This window comes from Lycorma delicatula, chromosome 3 (genome assembly GCF_047948215.1).
Source record: "Lycorma delicatula isolate Av1 chromosome 3, ASM4794821v1, whole genome shotgun sequence".
Lineage (NCBI taxonomy): Eukaryota > Metazoa > Arthropoda > Insecta > Hemiptera > Fulgoridae > Lycorma > Lycorma delicatula.
Genome location: NC_134457.1, coordinates 213923154 through 213950486, shown reverse-complemented (window position 1 = coordinate 213950486; position 27333 = coordinate 213923154). Strand labels below are relative to the sequence as shown.

Here is a 27333-nt window from a genome sequence, read left to right as displayed (position 1 = left end):
GACATCAATGATGTTGCCGATGAAAAAGAGAGGGATGAATTTACTGGCTCAGGAAAAATTGCCATTAGATCCGGAAGAGAATTGTTGTTAATAACATTATCATCACTTGTAATTGATTCAGCATCTTCATTATTACTTATTGCTGCTCTCTCCTGAAGATACGGTCGTAAGAACTCCATTTGACTCTCGTATTTCCATTTTTTATTTTTAGTAGCACCATCTCCACTCTTGGATTTGCGTCTGTTTACATTTCTGTGATAGCTGTCTCTCAAAGCTTTCCATTTCTCTTTGCAGACAATATCTAGAAATATAAATATTTATTAATTGTTTTAGATTCTTTGTTACTGGCGATTCATTTAAGACTATCGCAGAAGCTTTTCGTTTGGGATATAAAACCGTACAAGAAATCGTACACACTACATGTGCAGCATTATGGGAAGTGTTATCCAAGATAGTAATGCCCATACCAGATCAAGAGAAATGGAAGAAAATTGAAAAAGAATTTGCTAAAAAATGGAATTATCCCAACTGTATTGGTGCACTAAATGGGAAACACATTGAAAATTTCTCGCCATCAAAAAGTGGCTTGTTATATTTTAATTACAAGAAGTTTTTTTCTATAGTGCTACTTGCTTTAGTAGATGTAGATCATAAATTTATATATGTGAACGTTGGTGATCTTGGAAAGAATAGCGATGCAGGGATCTTTTCACGGTCAGATTTAGCAGTAAGACTGGAAATAAATACTTTGAATATACCAGACGCAACAGAATTACTAGGAACAAAAGTTTGACTACCTCACATGATGGAAACGAAACTTTTCCATTAAAAACGTATTTGATGAGACCTTACCCAGATACACAATTAGATGACAAATCCAAAAAAGTATACGTTTACAGACAAAACAGAGCCTGAAGAGTTTCAGAAAATGCTTTTGGCATATTATGCCAAATATTTAGTATTTACTATCGTAAGATCTATCTTACTCTTAACATTTAGACAACGTGATTCTCGCCACTTGTGTCTTGCACAACTTTTTAGACACGATGCATAGTTATTTGATAATGAAGACACTGAAGAGATGCAATTACGAGACCTTCCTCGTATAAGAAACAATTTTATAAATAATGCTATCCAGATACGGCATAGATTCAAAGATTATTTCAATTCCTCTCAAGGTAGTCTGGTCTTGCAAAACGACATGGTAAACGAGGGATGTCGTCGAAGAGAAAATGAGTAAAATTAAAAAAATGTAATAATAAGTAGGCCTATGTAATCATAAAAAAATGAATACCTAATCGTGCACTTCACAAAATAAAAAACGTTCTGCTCAGTGAGCAGTTCCGCTCAGTGCTGTCTTACCTTTAAACAAAACAGGAACATGAAATTATTGCGCAAGTGTGCTGAATACTCTCTCAAGACTTTCTTTTCCTGTTTAGCCTCTGGTAATTACCGTTCAGATAATACTTCAGAGGATGAATGAGGATGATATGTATGATTGTAAATGAAGTGTAATCTTGTACAGTCTCAGTTCGACCATTGCTGAGATGTGTGGTTAATTGAAATCCAACCACCAAAGAATACCGATATCCACAATCTAGTATTCAAATCCGTGTAAAGATAACTGACTGCTAGGACTTGAACACTGGAACTCTTGACTTCCAAATCAGCTGGTTTGGGAAGATGTGTTCACCACTAGACCAAAACTGACTGGTCACTCTATCAAAACTGACTGTATAAAGTGTAACGCTATTATACTTCTTCACGATGTCATCATGCCATGAACATTCAGCATTTCACATATAAAATTTGTCATGACAATAGCCCTATAAATAAAATTAATAACTGATTCATACTGTTATCAAATAATATGTAAAATTTGTCATTCGTAATATGATCTTATTTTATTGTTTTGAAATATATAAAGTAATTAGGATATGTTTATTACGTACAGTAGTCATTCATAAAACTAAAGTATTACTAGTATTTATAATTAGTATTTTTAAATGAATAAAAGATATAAGTTGTAATAACTCTGATACTGTACTGCATACTATGCAATTATACATACGGAGCTATATGAGATGTTTTCGTAAAGAAATGTCTATGTGTTCCCTAGTAAGGCAGTTACTTTTATATGGATTTGAATACTACATCACAGATACCGGTGTTCTTTGGTGGTTGGGTTTCAATTAACCACACATCTCAGAAACGGTCCACCTGAGACTACCCTTCACTTACACTCATACATATCATCCTCTGAAGTAATACCTGACGGTGATTCCTGAAGGCTAAACAGGAAAAAACTGTTCCACCTGTCCTATCATTCTATCTGTCTTGTGCACAGCTATGCCACTCGCTATAACAGTTTAACGATGCAGTCAGCTAACTGAAATAGATGGGTTCCTTTGTTCTCTATTTTTTATCTTTTACTATGGTGTGTTTCTCCTGTGGTAATGTTTCTATTACCTGATTTAATGAGCACACATTAATCTACAGTAAAATTCATAAAGATTTTTATTTATTCTTATTTTTCAAAAATTTTACTAGTTACACTGCAAACTGCAATATCTTTCAGCAGTAAATTCAGTTAAAATAATATGATTTATTCTATAATATATAATATAAATAAATAAAAATATAAAATTTATAGAATTATCACTTCTTTTTATTAATCTAAAGTATCTATAAGTAATTTTACTAGTATTTAACAGCTACAGACTTCTTTGTGTGTGATTAAATTTAAAACAAAATTTTTGTTCCATCTTTCTGCAAGTCAAGATAAGTTGCAAGTTTGGTTAATGAAAATAAATATAATCGTAGGGACAGGCTACGATTGTAGGATTTCATACAAAATTGTTTATAAGTGGTACATCTGAGGTGTTATTCAAGGACTCGCAACCTTTGCATTAACTTGAAAATTGCCTTCAATGTGTTTAAAAATTATATTAATTATTATTAATTAATTTTTATTCCTTACAATTAAGGAATATATAACAAATTAGATACATAACAAATATCTTTAGCAATTACCTCATAAGCAATAGCAGCATTATTCACAAGGACATCAATTCCTCCATACTTTTCGTGCAAATATTTTGAAAAATTTTCACGTTCTTCTGCATGTGCTATATCTAATTTATGGTACTCTGGATAAAGACCTTCCTGTAACATAAAACTTAACATAGTAGTTGTTCAAAATTAGTAAAATTTTATTTAAGTTATCAAGATTATAATTTTTATAAGTCATATATCCAAATTTCATTCATTTTTTTGAACTTTTAATATCTAACTACAAGGTTTTTACATTAATTTCACTACTTACACATTCAAAATAATTCTGTACTTTTAAATAATTTGCTCCATAAAAGTTGAAGACATTTAATCTAAAAATCAGGTTATTGAGTTAAATTCTATTTCAACATAGAATGTACCCCAGTGAATCTAGAATTAATATGTCAGTTTGACTACTATAGTCAAACTTAAAAAAATTTAAAGCAAGATCCATTTAAAATCTTTTGCCAATTTACTCTTGGTATAAATATAATGTATGTTACAGCATATTTTTCTACACTACGGTAATTTATTGGTGCATATTAATACTCGTGTATCTTTATTAGACGATTCTCATGATTAGTTTATAATCAATAATGCTTCTGACTGAAATCAACGCCACAATTTTTTCTTATGATAAAACAACAGTTTTGCTATGGAATTCAAAGAAAATGTGTAGGGTTCATTTGCTGAATGTTATGACTGATAATAAGATCATCAATAAAATGGTATGTTTTGAGAAGGATAGATGAATACTTATCCTGTCAGAAAAATTATGGTACACTTTTCAAGGAATCAAATTTTGTAATTCCACAATCATTATCAATACAGTGCACTGAAAAAACTGTAAATAGCTTAATGAGCTATTTTCATTATTGATTAGAATTATGTTTTGTACAATAGTTTTTAATTTCATAAAGTAAGTTCAAAAATTGTAGTGATTCTGTTAGGAAATCTTTGATCACATTTTTGTAATTTTTGTAATGACCTTCTTCTTATCAAAGGGAGATTTAAAAATGATGGTGAATTGAAAAAAGAAGCTAAGTTGAAATGACATAAAGATAAGTGTAATACAACTGACAATGTGGAAAAGGCTCGTGCTATATATGCACGCTGATTTTATTTGGCAACAATACTTTTTCATTCTTTAATTATATCTTTACTTTAAAACAGAACTTAGGTAAGACATCTATGTTGTATAACAGATGAAGTATTTTAGTATGATTTTCTGTATCCACCGTTTTAGATTTAATGTGTAAATCAAAAATCAACAAATCAAAAGTTCAGGTACTGTAGAAGTATAGCTTATATAAAAATGTGAAAATTTGTGGATCTGTCTGTTTGTTTGTAATAGCATCACACAAGAATCAACTGATTGTTTTAAAATTTTCAGGATGTATTCGTGTTATCCCAGGGAAGGTTTTAAGCCACAGATCGAGGCACCAGCCCCCCCGGAGGTTAAGAAACAAAAATTAATCCTTTTAATTACTAATTAAAAATTTACTAATTTTTTTTTTAATGAATATATGTAAAATATTTAATATTTTCACAACCATGGATAACAAATACATTGGGGATCCAGGGGGAGAGATCCCTGACAGGCATCACAAAACAGGCACCTTTTAACATCAAATGAACAAGCTCCTTGCAAACTTAACAACTACCATAAAAAGTGTTTTTAAACTCTAACTGACTCATTATCATTAATTAAAATACTATCAGTAGAAATCCATTAACTTAGCCGTATGTTATAAATGACGATTTTCGTGATTTAAAAAATTTTTTTTGCTTAATTATGTTTTGCTATCATGGTTATATTTGAAAGCTTTATATATTAGACTGTAATGTATATTTGTTTTTGTCACCAAGGGGATTTGATTTTCTGTGGATAGTAGTATTGTGATGCGTTAGTTTTCTAAAACTTCTAGAAATTATTTCTTTGTTTTGATTAATATTTAATATTTATTTTTACAAAAAAAGAAATCTATTGTCCGGTGGAAAGTTACATTGTAATTTGTTGAATGAAGTAAATCTACTTACAATGATTAATTTTCATTTCTTTATTTATAGGATTAAATACTACTGAAGTTTCATCTACATATTTTGTTCATGAAAGGATATTATGTGTATGGTTTACATCTTATATTAGTTATTTATCAAAATGCTGTGTATAAATTTTAGACAAAATATCAGATAACGAATGATATGTTTATCGATAAAATGTTTAAATTAAATTATGTTAATATGTGAACTACATATATATAAATTAAATAAGATATATATGATTGGATAAGATAAAATTTATTTTAAGAAAGGTACAGAAGGCATGAAATATAAACCAATTTCAAATATATCTCTTCCTATGAACACACTTTAAGTGGGGAATAACAGTTTAATGTTCTTTTGATAAAAAAACCCTTAATAAAAATGTTCAATAAATTTATAAAAATGTAAATTTAGTATTTTGATTTTAATTAAAGTTGCTGGGATGAATTACCCAGCTATATAATTCCTGTTCATTAAAGACAATTTTTAACACTTTCGACATTAATAAACTCATTTTGTAACCATTTTCCAGCCATTGCCATGGGCTATGGCCAATTTCTCTGGTCATCTCCATTTACAATGATCCATATACTGAAATTGATACATACTTCTTTACATACATACATACATACATACATAGAATCATAAATACTTCTTTATTCTAGTTTGCCCAAAAATCATAATTATTGTTTTTGTAGATCAATTCATTAATGCCAACTCTTAAAGGGACTAGTATTATCCTCTTTTATCATTAGAATAAAAACCAATTTCTTAGATATAACTGTAATAATGTTAAAGTTATGATTATTTTTAAACTTTGAAGTGTTTAGAAACCACTAATGCAGTTCACACGATTCCCAAAAAGAAGAATAAACCTGTAAGTTAAAGTTAATTAGGATTCTTTTCTTAAGAACTGAATATTTCATTCAAGAACTGACTGATTAAGTATTAGTGTTTATAATAATTTTTTGAGTTCAGAAAAAAAAATTAAGGTAGATTATTTATAATGTAGTAATCATATAAGAGACTACAAAAAAGATACGAAAAAAAGTAATATTTAGTATTAAGATTTATATTTTATAGCTTAAAATAGATGGAATAGACAGAATACCCGTAGAATTACTGCGCAGTGCAGGTGAGGAAGCGATTGATAGATTATACAAACTGGTGTGTAATATTTATGAAAAAGGGGAATTTCCGTCAGACTTCAAAAAAAGTGTTATAGTCATGATACCAAAGAAAGCAGGGGCAGATAAATGTGAAGAATACAGAACAATTAGTTTAACTAGTCATGCATCAAAAATCTTAACTAGAATTCTATACAGAAGAATTGAGAGGAGAATGGAAGAAGTATTAGGAGAAGACCGATTTGGTTTCAGGAAAAGTATAGGGACAAGGGAAGCAATTTTAGGCCTCAGATTAATAGTAGAAGGAAGATTAAAGAAAAACAAACCGACATACTTGGCGTTTATAGACCTAGAAAAGGCATTCGATAACGTAGACTGGAATAAAATGTTCAGCATTTTAAAAAAATTAGGGTTCAAATACAGAGATAGAAGAACAATTGCTAACATGTACAGGAACCAAACAGCAACAGTAACAATTGAAGAACATAAGAAAGAAGCCGTAATAAGAAAGGGAGTCCGACAAGGATGTTCCCTATCTCCGTTACTTCTTAATCTTTACATGGAACTAGCAGTTAATGATGTTAAAGAACAATTTAGATTCGGAGTAACAGTACAAGGTGAAAAGATAAATATGTTACGATTTGCTGATGATATAGTAATTCTAGCCGTGAGTAAAAAGGATTTAGAAGAAACAATGAACGGCATAGATGAAGTCCTATGCAAGAACTATCGCATGAAAATAAACAAGAACAAAACAAAAGTAATGAAATGTAGTAGAAATAACAAAGATGGATCACTGAATGTGAAAATAGGAGGAAAAAAGATTATGGAGGTAGAAGAATTTTGTTATTTGGGAAGTAGAATTACTAAAGATGAATTACTAAAGACAGAAGTATTTGGAAAAATATAGTTAAAAGAAGAGACAGACTTATAGGCCACATACTAAGGCATCCTGGAATAGTCGCTTTAATATTGGAAGGACAGGTAGAAGGAAACAATTGTGTTGGCAGGCCACATTTGGAATATGTAAAACAAATTGTTAGGGATGTAGGATGTAGAGGGTATACTGAGATGAAACGACTCGAGATAGGGAATCTTGGAGAGCTGCATCAAACCAGTCAAATGACTGAAGACAAAAAAAAATAGCTTAAAATAAATAGTTTTTACATAAATTTCAATAACGAATGTTTAAAAACATTATACTTAAATATAGCAGCAAATAATGGATTTAAAAATTGATTGAATAAAATATAATAAGATAAATAAAGGGTTTAAAGGTGGCTACAGTTGGTTTACATCCATCACAAGATAAGATTAAACATAAAACTACTTAATTTACATTCTTATATTACTAAACAGTTATCAAAGATACTAATTGTCTAATTAATGTTCATAGCAATGAGGATAATAATAAAAAAATAATTGTATGTGTGTTACACATACAAAAATTGTATAAAAATATAAAAGTAAACTATTTATTTTAATGTGTTTTTATGTAATGTAATCTGTAATATAAAAAAATTCTCATTACACATTGCCATTATTATGTCCATTGTGGACAGTGGGTGAATGCAGGAAATTTGGTGGGTTATTGGTAAATGGTACTGAAAGTGACTGTATTATATTAATTCTTAAAGTGTATTGCAGTGTATATTTGCAGAAACTGATTGTATGCGCTTTAAACTTTTCTACATTTTAGTTTAGTAAATTTTTTTAACATTTTTTGTAAATTGGACTTTATTCTGGTTTTTTGAACTGCCCTTATTTGAATTACTATTTTGTATGTAATATATTCATTATTATTATTATTATTTATTTTATTTTCTATGTTTTTAGCATACAAATTGTATATTTATAAGAATTTTTTAGTCTGTTACTCTCTCAATATCTTGGTCAAACTGCAAACACGCAACAATATATTTGTGTGTAATGAATAAGACAAATAAATTGAAATCCAAGCCATTTTAAACCCCAGTTTTAAAAATATTTTCTAACATACATAATACCTATTAATCAAGTTCAGTATAAATTACAAATAAATAACAAATTTAATAATATAAAAAATCTCAGATTAAAAAAATAAAATGTAGTAATTGTAAAATCCGATAAAGTAAATGTCCTTATAATAATTTCAAAAAATCACAAACCAAAAATGGGCAATTTTTTATAAAATAAATATTTTACTCTTAAGTTTACGCTTAAGTTTTTTAAGTCCTTCATTAACAAATAAAAAGAAACTTTGTGATACTCAAATTTTATTTTCAAATTACATCATTTTTAAAAAACACAAAAAATCCCAATGTCAGCAAATAAGTGATCCCTTGGAAAATCAAGTCTTCATTTAATTACAACTGAAATTAATTTTTTGCTCATTCAAATTATGAAAATCAGAATATGTTCTAGTCTTCATTTTTTAAATTTCTATCTTTGGAGTGAATAGAAAACTCAATTGTATCGATCACGCTGGGCACTCTCTGCCCCTCTCAGTACTCTTCAATTATGAAAATGTGGTGTATCTTACAATTAGTAAAAAATTAATGTTTGAGAAAATTATTAATTTTTATCAACTTCAATAAATTCAGTTTTTGTGTATGTGGTAAAATGAAGTGGGTTTTTATGTTTCTTGATGTTTAAAATAAAACCTGATGTTACATCAGGTCTTACTTTAAAGAAAAGATTGTATATTTTGTTTTGTACTGTTTTAATCGGTTATACTTTTTATTTTCTTTGATAGTAACTGCAATACCAGTTTTAATAAAATTGGTATAGAAAATTAATCCAAACTAACAAGTTTTCAAATAGTCCCTTTTGTGGACAATAAAAATTTATTTAATTTTATAATTTATTTTCTGGGACTAATGTTTTCCATTTCTCTAAATAATGGTAGTACATGACCACCATCATTATCCATGGAATAAAAAAATATTATATGTAATAAACCTTGAACTTTCACATTATAGTTTACCAAATATATATTAAAAAATATTGTTGTCTGTTTGCTGTTCGACCAGAATATTGAGAGACTGACAAACTAAAACTTCTTATAAATAAAATTTATTGAAAAATATAAACAAAATAAATAATAAAATATAATAATGACAGCAAACAGATGTTCAAGATAATGGACAAGATTTATTTAATGAGAGTTAAATTATAAATACCAGAATACAGTACAATTTACTAAAAACACTAAAATGACTATTAGAAACTAATATTGCATTAACAAGATAACAATAGGACAGTCTAAAGTTCATACAATTCTCTTTGTTCAAATATTATTACTTTTACTGTTTACAAAAGAACTACCCTACACTTTATATTAGAGTAGAATACTTTACTTTCACTACTGTTTACCAATTATTCAATGAGCAATTTCCTGCATTCACCCACTGTCTACACTGGAATACTCACGATGTATTCCTCATTCATTGTTGCTAAATGCTTTCTGATATCACTGTCACTGCAACTGTCTAGAACTCAGGCTTGTGAAACTACTCTGTTATCGCTTGTTATCATGACTGTGCCAAACACGACCTTACCAAACTGCTAACTCTCTCCGCTGGTCCGTGGCAGTATTTATATTCCCTGACTTGCAGAACCAGAACCCTCGTCATCCCTTTAATTGTTGAAACATAATAATTTTCATTGTCCACACCTTTATCTTCTATAAATCCTTATTTCAGTTCGGTAACCCTTTTGGTTGAACAATAGTTTTTGGAGTTGCCGTTGTTTGTATTACAAAGAACAAATTGTTAAACAGACCTGTTACTCTGAGAAAAGAATCTCTTTTAGTTCCTTCTGGATTCTTCTTTTCATCATTATGTTCTTCTTAATTGGAAGAAATCTGTTACCCTGGTTTGTTATACTGATCTTATTACAATATGTTCACAACAAAATTCTAATTAATTATTCAAAGGAAGTGACATTTCAGATTTCTAAATATTTATATTTATACAAAACTCACACACACACACACACACACACACACACACATATATATATATATATATAAAACAAAGTTAATTTCATCAAATGATTATAAAAAATTAACACTGAAAATAAGATAAAATGATATCCTTCGACATTATATTTTAAGTCAACAATATCAACTGGTAACACATTATAGTATAAAGAAAAAAAATTTTTTTAAAAACATACTTTTCTTAAAAAAAAAAGATTGTTCACATTTTTATTTTTAATCGTGCATAAATAGAAAATCTTTTTAAAAGAAATTTTTAAGGAATTATATTATTCCATTTTTTATTTCCTCCATAGAACTGAGTTATTTGAATACATATAGCAAAACATAAACTGGTGAATAGAATAAAGCAAATTTTTGATTTAAAATGAGAAGATGGTTCCATTTGCAGAATACATCACAGAATATTAGAAATAACCAAAAAAATGATTCTAATTTGTACAAGGACCAAAATCAGCCAAGATTAGAGTTCCCTATATAAGAAGAAGCACCAGAACCTTTAGTAGAAGAAGTAACACAAGCTATAAAATCAATGAAAAATGGTAAAGCTTCAGGAATAATATTACTGTCAAGATGCTGAAAGCTGGTGGTAAAATGTTGTACTCAGAACTTGCAAAACTACACACTAAAGGTGTCTAAAAAACCAAAAGATTCTGAATGCATGGAAAACTCCTGAAGTGATTCTTCTACACAAGAAAGGAATTCAGGAAGACCTGAAGAATTATTGCCTGATAATCCTCCTCTCTGTTATCTACAAGATTTTAACCGAGGTAATAGCAAAACAAATGTTAACAACAATGAATCAATCACAGCCAAAGAAGCAGGCAGGTTTCCGAAGCTGCTTTAGCACAATGGATCACATCCAGGTTGTTCAGCAAGTCATAGACAGGCACAAAGAGTATATCATGCCGCTTTTTATGGCTTTTACTGACTATGAAAAGGCATTTGATTTGATAATAATGCAGGCCATAATAACTGCATTACATAACAGGGTGTAAACACAGTCTACATAAACTTGCTACAGTTGATATAAGAAGAAGCAAAGCTACCTTCTGTATCAATGAACATAAAGTAGAGATAAATGTACAAAAAGATGTATGATACAGTAACATTATATCACTCATGTTCAATGTAATCAATTAACTATAAAACTATACTTTATATATCAATTAACCCCATAATATAATAAATTAACCACAAAAAATATATATCACACACATAATAGTAAAATGTGATAATTTTACAGCACAAGTAAGATAATTCTCTCACTTTTGGGATTGTGCCACTTTCTGGTATTTCTTGATGTGTTGGTTTTATGTTAATATTTAAGTCTCCATTACCTTCCTTTCTGTCAAATTTTATTATTTTTGTTTTCAAACTAAATTTCTCTCTTGAAAATAATTCCATGCCAATCACTTTTTATTGCAATACATCCTTTATTTCTGTCAAAAGATCAATGCCATTCTTTCTGAATTTAAAGACATTTCTTCATCTTCTACTTTATAACTGCTATCCAATTCTTGCACAGATTTTATATTACTTTCCTTTTCATATATTTAAGTCCTAATTTTCTTAATATTTTAACCATTTTATTCCATTTTACATAATAAAATGCTTAATTAAGTTTTTGATTACCTTTTCTTTCTTCAACAGTTTAAATTTGCCTAATAAAATAATGAGGACCAGAATAGTCAACCCATAAATATATTTGAAACCTAACTTATCCCAGTAAGTATTTTTGATGCTGAGACATTTTTGGAAATAATATTATATAATTGTTTGTTTCATGAATCAGATAAATCTTAATAATCAGAGTTAACAAATAATTTTTTCCTTTACTTTTAATATTGAGGCAGTATTTGTGCAAAAAAATATTTCTGTTATATTGTAATTGTGGTTTTTAATGTCAAAACTGTTATACATTGCCATGTATATTTATTAAATGAAATTCTTTTAATTAATTAGTTATTACCATTTATATAATTTAACACTATGCTTATTTTTACGTTGTATGTTGCTATTTTTTTTTTTTGGTGATGAGGATGAATTATGTGATTTGAACCTCTAATTTTCTTTAAATACTTAATTTTAGATTTTAATTTTTTGTGATCCTGATGTTTAAAAATATATTTTTTGTTACTTCAATTTCAAAGTGTATATTATATTCTGATGGAACTGTTTAGTTTTTTTTTTTTTTAATTACTTCATGTTATGAATTAATCTGTTTATTGTTAATTATTATTATAATTACTTAATTTAAGTCTTATTTTATCAGCATTTCAAAGTAATAAATTACTATTTCTTCCACACATTGAAAACTTACCTCAATACAAAGCTTAGCAAAAAACCTTAATTAGTCACTTATTCTGTAAATAATAACTATAATTAAAAAAAAAAAAACAATGAAAAAGTTTTCAAAAATAAGAGCAAATAAATATTATAACCTATATTGAAATTTTGCAAATCATATTTTAAAACAAAACATATTTTGACAAAATAATTAACCACAAAATTGCATTAAAGGAATAAAGTTTATAAAGTGTGTTCAGAAAGTCACTGTGAAGTATGCTTTAGTATGTGGTGCATTCTGTTCTTTCGGTGTTAGGTTATTGCCCTGTGGGTGTTGCTCAGTTGACCCACCGGGTTCGTCTAGTGGTGAACGCGTCTTCCCAAATCAGCAGATTTGGAAGTCGAGAGTTCCAGCGTTCAAGTCCTAGTAAAGCCAGCTATTTTTACACGGACTTGAATACTAGATCGTGGATACCGGTGTTCTTTGGTGGTTGGGTTTCAATTAACCACACATCTCAGATATGGTCGAACTGAGAATGTACAAGACTACACTTCATTCACACTCATACATATCATCCTCATTCATCCTCTGAAGTATTATCTAAACGGTAGTTACCGGAGGCTAAACAGGAAAAAGAAAGGGTGTTGCTCAGTAATAAACCAAAACATCAGTTGTTGAGAATGAGTTTGTTGATGAATGTGATTCATCTCATTTCATATTGTATTGAAATTAATAGTTGACATTAACATAATGGTTCTTTGGGTAGAGGCATTTCTCTCATTGAACACGTCTTTTGTGAAGGTGAAAAGTATACAGAGTTAGTGATGCACAAGTTTTTTGAAAAGTTTCCAAATACTTTTGATCCTCACTACAATGCAGTTTGAACTCTTATCAAAGAATTTCAGGCAACAGACTCAGTCAGTTGTTCAAAATAAAAGACCACCTAAACTAAGCTGCTTGATATTTCGGATGCTATGGACGAAAGTCCATCGAAGTCAATATGTAAGTTAGCATAGCAGCAAGACATCGGACTTGCTACTATACATAAAGCTGTAAGAAAAAACTGAAACTTTTCCCCAACAAAGTAATATGTTCAAGAACGGAAACCTACAGATCATGTCACAAGACTAAATTACTGTCAATGGTTTAAATGTTATATTAACAAAAATCCTGTAGGTATCCTCGACATTCAAAATTATAATGGGAATATAACGAACATTCCAAATTCCTCGGTTTCAATGGTGAAAATGGGCATTTTCGAGTATTATGCCCAGGAAGTTGAGAATGGAAAACCAGAAATAGAAAGCCCAACCTTCTCAATTAAAAGATTAATTAAGAAAGAAAGTATTAAACAGCTTAAGTCCAAACTTAAAAATGATACTTGGGATTTTTTACAAAAATATAAGTCCCAAAATAAGAAATTCGATAAATTCTACAATTGTTTTAACTGATATTTAGAAATCAGTTATCCTTTCAAAAAATAAAAAAAAAAATTTAAAGTATTCTTGTGTTTAGAGAAGAGCTTAAATTTTATTATTCTATTTATAAAAAACCCAAAATGAAAGATTCAAACTTTTTTCAAAAATTACAGAAAGTCTTCAAAAAAATTATTCGCACGGCTAAATCCTACAACATTAATAAATCACTAACAAGAACAAAAAATTTGTCAAAAACTGCATGCCAAATTATTCATCATATGACAAAGGGAAAAAACAATCAAAAAGTCAGAAATCAACTTCTATTAAAGGAGAAGATAAAACGATTGCAACCCACAGGAAGTTGCAAATAAGTTTAACAATTATTTTACCTTGGTTGTTTCAGGTGATTCAACGTTCAATGGTCCTCAGCCTCACCCCAATTTAGCTAATGTTGTTCAACTAATTGCTTCCATGGCTCTTATACCTGTTGACAAGGTAAAGGTGGCACATTATTAAAAAACTGACTGAAAAACACATGTGACATTGATGGCATGATGTTGTGGTTGCTAAAGCCGTGCTGTGGGCACATCATAAAACCACTTACGGAGATGATGAATTCTTTCTTTGTAATAAGATTTTTTCCTGACTCCTTAAAAACAGCTACAGCAGTTTTTAAGGATGACCCACATCAATAAATACCGCCCTATTTCCATTCTTCCAGTTCTGAGTAAGATTTATGAAAGTCACTTCTTAGAGAAACTTCTCAGCCTTCTGGAAAGATTTAATATTCTTGCTTCGGAGCAATTTAGTTTTAGGATAAATAAAAACACAATTGATGCTGTAATAAATTTTATTGATTGCGTTGCAGGGCGTTGGATGGGCAGGAACATTTGCTCAGCATATTCCTTGACCTTTCCAAGGCGTTTGACTGTGTGCATCATATGACAATGCTGCACCAGTTAGAGGCATCTGGTTTCAAAGTTGAAAGTTATTAAATTTTGTCTCCAAGAGCTTGAGCATGACGGGAAATCTCCCATGATGGTTGATAATGAACTCTTGGAGGAATCTGAAACTACCAGATTCCTGGGTATGCAACCTGACCTGGGATAAACACAAAGATCACCTTTGCGCCAATATTTCATCGGACATCTTTGCCCTGCGTAAACTTAAAAGTGGTTGCTCTTAGATCTATTGAAAATTGCCTACTATGGTCTAATATTTCTACACTTGTCCTTTGTTCAACGGGATTCGAATTTGAGGATACTGTGGTCGAAGCTTGCTGAGTAGGGTGTTTCGGCTGCAAAAGAAAGCTGTTAGAGTGATCATGAAATAAAATTCAGAGAGGTTGGGATGCCTTCTCGGAGCTGGGATTTCTGACTTCGCCCTGTCTTTATATCATGGATGTTGTGGTGTATTGCCTGTCGAAATGCAATTTAGTGTAGAACGGAGATGTACGTCTTTACGATAACAGAGGGAGGGACAACTTGCGTACCCAGCAGCACAGAACACTGGCTTTCGAACATTTGCCGTCGCAAGTTGGTGCCAGATTAATTAATAGACTCCCAGAGAATTTCAAACAAATTCCTATTCTGAGTGGGTTTAAATCTCGATTAAGACGCCTTTTAGTGTCTAAGACGTTCTACTCTGTTGACGAGTTCAAGGATGGCCGCTGGGATAATTAATCAAAATTTTATAAGGACAAAGCCTGATGTCATAAAGATGTGAACTGTGCATGAATGATACGTTTTGTATGTTTGAATGGATAGAAAGGACTTTAAAATTTCAATCATTTCTGTAGCCTTTTAACCACATTTTACTAGTTATTGATTGTTGACGATCGTTGTGATGCAATTAGGTATTGTTTTTTAGACAATAAATGGATTATTTATTTTATTTATTTACATTACGTTTTTTTTATAAATACTGTGATCGGAGGGTATATCAATTCACAAAATACACAAGCTTGGTCGAAAATTAATCCCCACGAAGCGAAAATTGGAATCTGTCTCGGTGTGAGTAGAACAAGCATTGAGGGTCCAATCTTTTTTTGAAAATACAGTTAATAGCGACCGTTATTGTGCTGTTTTAAGAAACGTAATTAATCAGTTAACAGAAGTGCATTCCAACAAGATGGCACCACAGTGTATACAGCTAACAGGTAAATGGCTTTTTTACGAAATATCTTAGGTGAACGAATCGTTTCGAGGGGTTTGTGGCCTGCATCATCGCCCGATCTGAATCCCCAGATTACTTTGTGTGGGGTAAAGTGAAACAAGCGGTGTATGACAAAGATCACGCACGATTGACGAACTAAAAACCTAAGTAACCACATACGTACGAGAAATTCCAGTACGTCATCTGGTTAAAGTGTTTGAAAACAAGTTGAAACTGTGCAGTGTTCTACTGATGTTGGAGGAGGTCATTTTCAACACCTTCTGCAAAACTATTCCAGTTATTGCAATATCCGATTAAATAAAATAATGAAATAAAACATACAAAGTAATAATTAACAAAGTTTCATCATTGCACTTCCATAATTGCAGTCTACAGCAACTTTCCGAACACTCTGTACAAACAATGAAAATTTTCTAATCGTCTTTGATGTATGTTCACAAATTCTAAAGTTCAAATTTAAAGAAAATACCTTAAATAAACACTATACAAAATCAGTAATACATGACACGAATTTCAATAATAGTCAATTACTGGTAATTCAACTAATCTCATTTCCGCTGCCTGAATTTTACTGAGCTGTCTCTTTGATAAACCCTCAGAGCCATACAACAGAGCAGGAACAGCCATCGCTTTATGAAGCTTCATTTGATTCTCATTCAACACATTTCTGCGCAGTGTTCTCCTAACTGTTCCACAAATTGCTTGAAATCTAGAGATCTTCTTATCGCAATCTCTATCGTTCTCGTAAGTAATATCACAGCCAAGGTAATTAAAATGAGACACCTGTTCAAAAATCTTATTTCCTAGAATAATTTTTGATCTAATAGGAAACTTTCCCAGAAATGCCACGACTTTTACTACTAAATCCGCTGTAAAAAAAAAATCCAGTTTTAAAGTAAATAAACTCTAGTATTTCCTTACTTTATTTAATTCTTTTACAGCTTTCTTTCCTTTTTCAGCATTTCGGGAAGTAAGGTACACTTTACCTTTAAACTTTTTACAAAGTCCTTTCACAATCGCATACCCAATTCCTTTGTTGGCACCAGTAACCTGAGGCAAAAGAAAGACAAGTAACTATTATTAATAAATACACAATATTATTCCTACTAAAGTACAAGACTACCGCTTCTGCTATAGAATTAAAAATATTTTCCACAACACTAAAACAGAATTTTCCAGTATGTAGCTACATTATCAGCTCTTCTAACAGTTATATGATCTCATTTTGAAGTTTTAGTTCTCATTCATCAGGGAACTAAAAAAAAGGAAATATATTATGTATAATTATGTAAGTCGGTTAAATAATATACCCCACCGGGCTGATCTAGTGGTTAATTCGTCATCGCAAATCAGCTGATTTCAAAGTCTGAGAGTTCTAAGATTCAAATCTTAGTTAAGGTATTGTAACTTTTATACGGATTTGAATACTAGATCTGAATACTGGTGCTCTTTGTTGGTTGGGTCTCAATTAACCACATATCTTAGGAATCGTTGAAGTGAGACTACAAGACCACTTCATTTACATTCATACATATCATCCTCATTCATCCTCTGAAGTAATACCTTACGGTGGTTCCGGAGGCTAAACAGAAAAAGAGAGAGGTTAAATAATATATAAATTTTTACCATATGTATATATAATGTAGGGAAAATTCTTATACGTATTTGAAGTTTTTGTTTTAATGAACATTAAATGTCAATATTTAAAAATTAAATAGTTTTATAAAACACTAAAGTTTTCACAATAACTTGTCACAAAGATAAAAAAAACTCAGACCAGACTTTACAACTGTATTCTAAATGTGAAATAAAGTACTGACCAATTATCTGATATAATGGAAAGTAACCTTATTTTATTTATTACATAACCTTGGGTGTACAATTATAGTGGTCGCCATGAAAAATTTTTTAAATTCATTGTAATAAATTGTATAATGTTTACTGATATGATTTTAATGGCTTTTTGTAACGTGTTATTCTTTTTATACAGTCGAGTCTTTGATAGAAATATTGTGAATAGTTGTAAAAATAAAAATATATGAAAATAACATCCCAACAGTAGTAATAATAATAATAGTATTTACATTTGTAATAGGATTTACAAAACTTGTAATTTATTGTAGTGACGAAGTATAAAGTATTCTGATAAAACTGTGTAAAGACAATATTAAACCGCCCGCTTGTCGCTGGTCGGTATAGCAACGAACAGGATGCACCCGCTCAACTACTTTCTTTTTTCTCTTTGGCCTCCGGAACCACCGTAAGGTATAACTTCAGAGGATGATATGTATGAATGTAAATGAAGTGTGTAGTCTTGTACAGTCTCAGGTCGACCATTCCTGAGATGTGTGGTTAATTGAAACCCAACTACCAAAGAACACCGGTATCCACGATCTAGTATTCAAAACCGTATAGTAAAGTAACTGTCTTTCCTAGGATTTGAACTTTAGAACTCTCGACTTCGAAATCAGATGATTTGCGATGACGAGTTAACCACTAGACCAGCCCGGTGGGCTACGCGCTCAACTACTAGTTGCGTTGTACTTTTTGAATAATTGTTTCATACTTTTCCCACCTCAATTAAAAGCTCAATATTAAATACTTTATTTTCAAAATACCGTCATTTTATTCAAATTGTTTTAAGGATTATGATGTGTTTTTCCCTTAAAATATTCATTGAAACTAAAGATAAGGTTGTCTCGTAAAAAAATCGCTCTGCACATTTAAATAATAATAATTTTGGATTAAATCTTAATTATAATTATTAAAATCGCTTAATTTACCTCCAAAAGTAGAAAATTATTATCTCAAACGGTTTTGATTTTGTAGTAATTCAAAGTTTACATTTTCAAAAAAAGTGCAAAAATCATGAGTTTTCCGTTTTTCACCCCTCTAATTTTCAAACGAATGACGGTTACTAAAATCGGCCGAATCCTGTTAGAGCAAAAATAATTTAAGTTTCAGACGATACCTTTATTGTGTTGTGTTTTTATTGTGGGATTTTTTTTTACTGAGATACAGTAGTTTAAACACAAGCACCATCTTTCATGGATATCACTATAGTTACATATTCTAACAAGGAAGAAAAGTACATCGTAAAAATATAGCTATAACAAATTCCTTAGTCTTAAAATAAATGTTTACATAATCTTTAACTAACAATGTTGTTAAATAATTACTAAAAAAGTAATATAGTAGTATTACAAAATGATACATTTAAACATTTATCATTGTTCATATATAAACATTACATAAAATAATTATTTAAAAATTACAAACAAGAATTTATATAAATATTATCGATAACATTTATTATATATATATATATATATATATTTTTTTTTATTAATATAATCTATTTATATATTAATAAATTAAACTTAATAATAGAATACTACTAATTTTAATTTAGAGGAAAATCTTTAACATAATTAATAGATTTTGTAATTATTTATCTTCTACTCTAATTCAATAGTAATGTTTTTATATTTTCTGAATATTTTACTAAACTATAGCAGAAATTCATTAATATTTTATAAACATTAAGTAGTAAAAGATATAAAATCTTTTGAAACAATGCAACATTGTTTATAAAAATAAGAATCCCACACCTCACTTTCCAATAATTAATTTTAAATATGTAAAACTTGTACTTTTATGCTACCGTGATTTGTAGTTTTCATACTATATCATAATTTATTATAAATTTTAATTCCTATTGGAAATGGAATATTGTATACTGTATTAGAACATATTTGTGCTTTAAAAATGCGGTAATCACTGATCTCATCTCGATTATGCAAAATCATTCACCAAAGTACGCCAGAAAAGAACTTCCCTTAGGTTTTTATCCCTTCCCTGGAGTTACAGTAACATATACCAGCATCAAGTCTGTTGACAATGATATGATACAGAAAGTAAATAATATATATATATATATATATATATATATATATATATATATATATATATGTATACAGAGAATACAGTGAGTATAATATTTTCCATAAAGATTTGTCTGTGTATGGTTTAGTCTGCAAATAATTCTATTAACAAATAATTTGTTCCAGCAGCACCTCAGTATTACAGTACTAGCTTAATGATCTTTATATGTACGTGCCTGAGGATAAGTTTTTACATACATAATCTACATGTCCTGTCCATGATGAGTCCACTACAAATTTTGTAGCTAAAATATTTTGTTACTAATTTTATTACAGTTAACATTTTTCGCTGTAATCTTATAATCAATTGCAAGGAGTTTTTCTGTATCGATTCAATTTGTTATAATGCATGTAACTCAAGGAGTTTTTCCATTTTATGTCTTCTAATTCATGTTATATCTTCTGTAATGAAATTATTATAGTGTCGCCCATATAATTAATTGTCCATATAAGGTTATAGATAACCTAGTGGCTTCAGAATTTAATGAGGAACGCCACATTCAAATTCAGTCCAATCACATCTGCTTAATAAAATAAAGCTGTTTTTCGTATTTTTTATAAATACTGTTTTTTATATTCGATAAAACTGGACAATAATTCTAGGGACAAATTTGAAGTTTTCAGGGGCATTAAGTACTCTATTTTCCCTCATTAGTTAATTAGTTATGTGTAACACTCATTATTTTATCTTAAATTTTTCTTCAAATATTTTTTATATTATATTCTTTAAAGAGTTATTTTATTTTCTTAGATTGTTGTTAAGGTTATTAAATAAGTCAATTCAAGATCTGTTTCACCAAGGATGACGTTAATTATCATTACTATTATTTTTTTTTTTCAGAGGATGAAATGAATGATAATTTTCATAGCATATGAAAATGCCATGCCATGAAAATGCAATTTTCATGAGTTAAATACTTGATCTCTAAGATGCTCAATCTGATTCTGTAAAGCAACAGTGATTTCGATCATCCTTATCATTACGAACAGAATTACAAAAATAATTTTTTCATAATAATGAACAAAGGAACAATAAAAATGTTGATATATCTTCATTGCTGGTTTTACAGACAATGTAGAACCAAGAATGAGAATTAAGATTTGAAATTTTAATTATTTCATTACTATGCAGATAAAACAATTTAAATGAAATCATCACTGATATTTTCTGTTGCAGCGTGGGTTTTATTTAATTTTTTCCAACAATATTAAAACATCTGATGTGGACACTATATGACTTCCCTGTACACCAATTAACATATACACATTTTTTTCTGCACTTCATTTAAACATATTTAGTTTGAAAGTGAGATACGATCCTTAAATTGTTTAATAAAATGGACAGTTACACAATTACATTGTGGTGAACACCACGTTGCACCACATATTTTTGTGGTGTCTGTATCAGCATTTTATATTAGTTTACACATAGATTTTGTTTCATGTCGCTCCAGTGTAAGTGAGAACATGTCAGATCCGTAACCTTAGACACATCCGTTCAAATCTGACTTAATATACATATATTTAAAAAAAATCTTTTTCTTTTTAATTTAAATATATTGATTTATTAATAATTATTAAGCTCTGTAAACATTTTTGAATTAAAATGAAAAATAACACTAACTTTTGATTTTTTTTATATTTTTCTTCTTTATTGGTTCATTGAATTATAATTTATTGTAAAAATGTTTTTTACAATCAGAGGTTAGTAATTATTAATAAATCAATATATTTAAATTAAAAAAATAAAAAATAAAAATAAATAAGAATGTATATGATGTGTCCCCTTGTAACATGCAAATATTTCATTAAATAAAATTTCATTTGGCTATAACTCTGGAACCAATGAAAATAAGTACCACTTATGATATATCATTGAAAAGCTCTCAATGAGGGCTTATTACAGCAGTTAAGAATAAATCAAAAATCCAGTTTTTTTGGACACTTTTGGTTGTTGATTGCAAACAAAAGAGGAGGTGCACAACTAGATGTTATAACAGTCTTAAATCCAAAATTTCAACATCCTATGGCTAATCGTTTTTTATGTTATGTGAGATACATACATTCGTACTTCTTTACATACATACATACGTCATGCTGAAACTAGTCAAAATGGATTAAGGTATGGTCAAATGAATATTTCTGTTGAATTCTGAAAACTGAAATTTTTTATGATCACAATACTTCCTTTACTTTGTACAAGGAACTAAAAAGAAAGTGTTTGTTTTACCCATCATAATGAAATACATCAATTAAATTAGTAATGTATAGATAAGATATTTTTATAATAAATATTTTATAAAAGCTTTTATAAAGCTTTTTATAACTAGAACTATTAATATATAGTTCTGTATGTCTTCATTTGCTGTCTCGATGACAAATTTATTAAATACTATCAAAAGATTATAATATTTAAGCAAACAATTTATATTTTTATTGCCAATAATACCAACAAAATTGGACTCCAGATAACAGAAAATTTCAAAAGGTTTCTTCATCATCGTAAAGCACAAAATATATTTATCATGAAAATACAGCTCATAGAATAACGTTATTGAGTATAGCGGTATATAAAATAATCTTAGGTACAATAATAAAATAAAAGTAACATCAACTTAAAGTGTAAAGCGTTTATTATTTTATAATTTTAAATAATATTATGAATTACTATTAAATATTATTGCATAATATTAATTACCTCTTTAGTCTAATTTACATTTTTTTTTTTTTTTTTGAATTATTCACTATATAAGCTTGAAGCATGTACATGAGAATATGAAATGGATATTTTATAGTGTATGAAAAAATGCCATGCCTGACCGGGATTCAAACCTGGAATGATTATATTTAATTATAATAATCAAATTACAATTTTAATTTTCAGATACAGGAAAAAAAGGGCTTTAAATTATTAAAAAAAGGAAGCTTTCTGAATGATTTTGGTATAGAAAATTTAATATCTAGATATAAAATTTTCTCATTTAAAAAAAAAACATTTTTTCATACATGTAAAGAGTACAATTTTGCAAACCAGAGGTGCATTTTCTGGGGTTCTGCAGAATACACAGCCTTTCTTTTTCCTGTTTAGCCTCCGGTAACTACCGTTTAGATAATTCTTCAGAGGATGAATGAGAATGATATGTATGAGTGTAAATGAAGTGTAGTCTTGTACATTCTCAGTTCGACCATTCCTGAGATGTGTGGTTAATTGAAACCCAACCACCAAAGAACACCGGTATCCACGATCTAGTATTCAAATCCATGTAAAAATAACTGGCTTTACTAGGTCTGCAGAATACACAATAAAAATAATAATAAACTGTGAATAATTAACCACTTCACAACTGTAAACAATTCAGTACTTTTTTCTATGCTGCCTGGAGATGTAGCATGACTACCCATGCTTCATCACTTTTCTGATGAGGATTGTAGTAAATGGTATAATACAAATTAGGGGGCGAAATAGTACAAACTGTAATCATAAGTGTGTATAAAATTTTATCTTTAATGTTTTATTTTTTAAGTAAAATAATGCTTAGATAAAATATTTGTAACTTAACAGAAAAATATTTAAAAAAAACATAACAATTATAATTAATAAAATATATTATCAGTATTTTTTATTATTATCTTATTATAATTATTGTAATGAAGAATTTTTCTTTACAGCAACATACTAATTTTGCTACTGAATGATATAATTCACTAAAAATAAACTAATGGCTGAATCAATAATTAAACATTATTTATGCTAATTAAGATTATTATTACTTAATAAGTCTAGTGTGTGTGTGTGTGTGTGTGTGTGTGTGTGGTGGGGGGGTGTTATTGAAAAAGATACATAGTTCATTACAGTATTAATGTATTACACTAAAAAAAAATACATAGATTACATTACAACTGCTTTTCTTATCTTGCAATTATTGCAACAACATAAACATGCAGCAGCCATTATCTTGGTTTCATCACCAATGTATCTGTAACAAACCTACTTTAGCTATTATGTTATATAATATAATAACATAAAAAATGGTAGTTGTCCTATTACAAATGAAAAATGTGTTCCAGCATTTTTCTGAAAGGATCAAGTGAACGTGTGGAAAAATTTTGATCAGAAGCATTACAAAGTACAAAATCAATGAACTAAAGAAGAGAGATTACTATAGTTCATATTTAATATAAATAAAATAATAATGATGTGATTGTATTATGATTATACCATAAATAATGTTTAAAAATTCATCAACAGAGATTATTTCTGTAAAAAGAAATGTTTTTATTAATCTATTTTTTAAAAATAGATCAGCTGAAGAAGCTATTTACATGATTAGGTGTAATTTTTTTAAATACTGAAACTGATTGACACCTTCCGTATACATATAAAGTTTTTATAGGCCAAAGTATCATGTTATGTAATTCAAAAATAGTAACTATTATATTAATGAATTTATTGATATAAGACTGTAACTGCCAAAGACCAAATTACACTGTAATAAAGTCATTGCAATAACATTGTCCCAATAAAATTATAAATATAAACTGTGAAGTCATGATATTTTACTTATATATGTAATAACTGCTACATTCAATAAAAATCTTTTTTTTTTCAAAAAAAATAAATTTTTAAAACAAAATTATATAAATTTAATAATGCGTTCATATAACAAATCCATGAAACATTTGACATATGGGTATGTATCCATACATCAAATTATTTTACAAACTCATATTTATTTACGTTAAATGTATCTTTCCACTTATTGATCATGTTACCTACATATATTAAACTGAAATTTATAAAAATATAATAATAATAATAATAACAATACTTAAAAAATTTAACAATTAATAATTAATAATTAGTTATTATTAATAACATAACAACAACTAAGCAACATCTATTACTATCATAGTTTTTATTATTAGTTATTATTAATAATTAGTTAGCTACTAATTTACTGTAGCCACCAAAATTATTAAACATTTATTAAAAATAAGTCATGGTTTTACAAAATCATTAGATGGATAGAAGACGCTTTATTACTCAAAAGTTATTTAAGTGACACCGTCTTCTGATCAGAACTGTGAAATTCTTACAATTACTGAATATGCAATTATTTCATATTTTATAACAAAAAATCAATGAATATAAATGTCACTACTGTTTTTTATTATATAATAATTATGTAATTTAAGTAATTAAGTAATTTTTTGAAAATTTTAACCCAAATTAGTGGTGCATCTTATAAATAACCCAAATAAAATAAATTTAAAAAAAATCTGATGTGGACACTATATTACTTCCTTGTACGTCTATTAATTACATATACAAATTTTTGCTGCACTTCATTTAAACTTAATTCATTTGTAGAAAAAATTGATGATGAATTCAGTGGAAGGTTTATGTGTTACTAAGATCTGAGTTTTATGTACTTTTAAACAGTTAAACAAGACTAAGACAATAATTAGAAGAGTATATATATATATATACATACATTCTGATTTATAATGTTGTTAAAATAAAGTAAGATTGAGTAGAAGTTAACATGCAAACTGTATGAAATGAATAATGCTCTCGGATTACATTAACTGCAATCCTGAAGGAAGTAGGAGCATTCCAAGAAATCTTCCACCATCCATCGGTTTGACATGTTGTGCATCCATTTACTAATTATGGTAATTTATACATGAATAGAAATTAAGGTGAAGGAATACTAGATAACAGGAACTTATTGGCTAATAGAAGAAGGGAACACATGACCGAAAACCTTGGTTCTGTAGGCTGAGGTGGTTACACTACCCATAAAAAAATTTGACTATGAAGTCTTAATACTTTCTTGGCATTGGTTATTTATTCTTATATTGTGCAGAAATAATTACCCATGTAAAAAGTTACTTAAGATTTCTTTTTGGGGTGGGGGTAATTTATGATTAAGTTTGATTGTAAAATTATCATACATTTAAATAAACCAAAAAAAGTTTTAAACATTCAAAAAATCAGTATTTTTTATTTTTTCTGCTCCACTACCTCCAAAATCACCTTCCAAGAAAAGTTTTTGATTTTTCTATGTTTATGGAAGAAAGTAATAAAAAAATGTACAACCATTAAAGTTTTTATTTTTTTGTTATAGATGAGTCTCATAAATACCTTTTACGCCCCCCCGACTCCGGTCGATTCTTCAGGTCAAAAACCAAATGAAATCACTAATTCTGCCCTTTACTTAATGTCCTAAAAATTTCAGTACGACCTCGTTTAACCGGAGTAGCTGAAATCCGAGCGAAATCTTTCACTGGTCGTAACTCGCAAACAAAGAATTTTAGGATATATGTTTATATGAACTTTTTCCATTATTTACACAAGTAGAATAAAGTTATGAATGTGGATGAAGAGAGTAAAAATGGTTAGAATAAGTAATTAATTCGAGATGTTTATAGACGTTAACGAAGAAGACATGGGATGTTAAACGAAGACCGAAGAGAGAAGGACAGAAATTAGAAGTTACAGGTGCAAGAAGATAAACCGGTCCTATGAAAGATTCATCATTAAACGAGTAAACACTTCCAAGTTAATTTTAAATAACAGAATACTTCATTGCCGAATTTACATAATTGTACAATCTAATTATACTGATTAAAATACATGTTTAAGCTTGCTCGAGATCGTAATAATAAGATAACAATAAATTCGTTTGCAATTATTAAACAAAATATTCGTTTAATAACTGAAAACAAATTTTTTTACGTAACGGAAAACAGGAAAATATCACCTAAAAAAAACAATAAAAATAAAAATAATCATGCGACATAACTTTATATAGTAAAATTTTCATACCACAGCAACTCGTTCAGTTTTGATCATTTTTAAATATATTATTAATAAAAACCACTTGTTTATTACTTTAATCACAACTTGCAGAACGAACTACTGTCCTCAGTACGAAACTACTTAGAATGTTTCTACTGGCGTTCGTCCAACGTATTTAACTGATCATAGTAGCTCCGAAGCGAGTCAAGATTTGGATCCGGTTCTTTAAAAGGAATGTGGAGCTGAATCTGTTTTATTGAGGAAAATACCTCAGTAGTTCCGTTATAAACTGGCCGAGTACAAGTTCTGTTATTACTGGATCACCAAATTATAATGCATAATAACACGAATAAAAAAGTACTTGAATAATTAAAATAATACGAGTGTGAATAAAGTAAGCAGTAAATATATTGTGGGTACAATATATTTATCTGTACTCCTTGGATACGTTCAGAAAAATGTGCAGAAAATATTGTTTCCTCCAAATAAGTAAAC

General features: G+C 28.9%; 1 protein-coding gene across 3 annotated transcripts in view; it reads right to left on the bottom strand.

Annotated features, from left to right (window-relative positions):
* Positions 1-27063, bottom strand: part of LOC142322422 (carbonyl reductase [NADPH] 1-like) — a 38638-nt gene extending 11575 nt beyond the window's left edge. The window contains exons 1-3 of one of the 3 annotated variants that reach the window (XM_075361484.1): positions 26866-27032; positions 17011-17139; positions 3034-3165 (exon numbers count right to left, since the gene is read on the bottom strand). In XM_075361484.1, coding sequence (XP_075217599.1) covers positions 3034-3165; positions 17011-17139; positions 26866-26892 — 288 coding nt within the window. In that variant the 5' untranslated portion in view covers positions 26893-27032. Of the gene's footprint in view, positions 1-3033; positions 3166-9638; positions 9760-17010; positions 17140-26865 lie in introns of those variants that run through there. The other 2 variants (XM_075361485.1, XM_075361487.1) reach the window with 2 other exon arrangements.
* Positions 27064-27333: the final 270 nt, after the last annotated feature.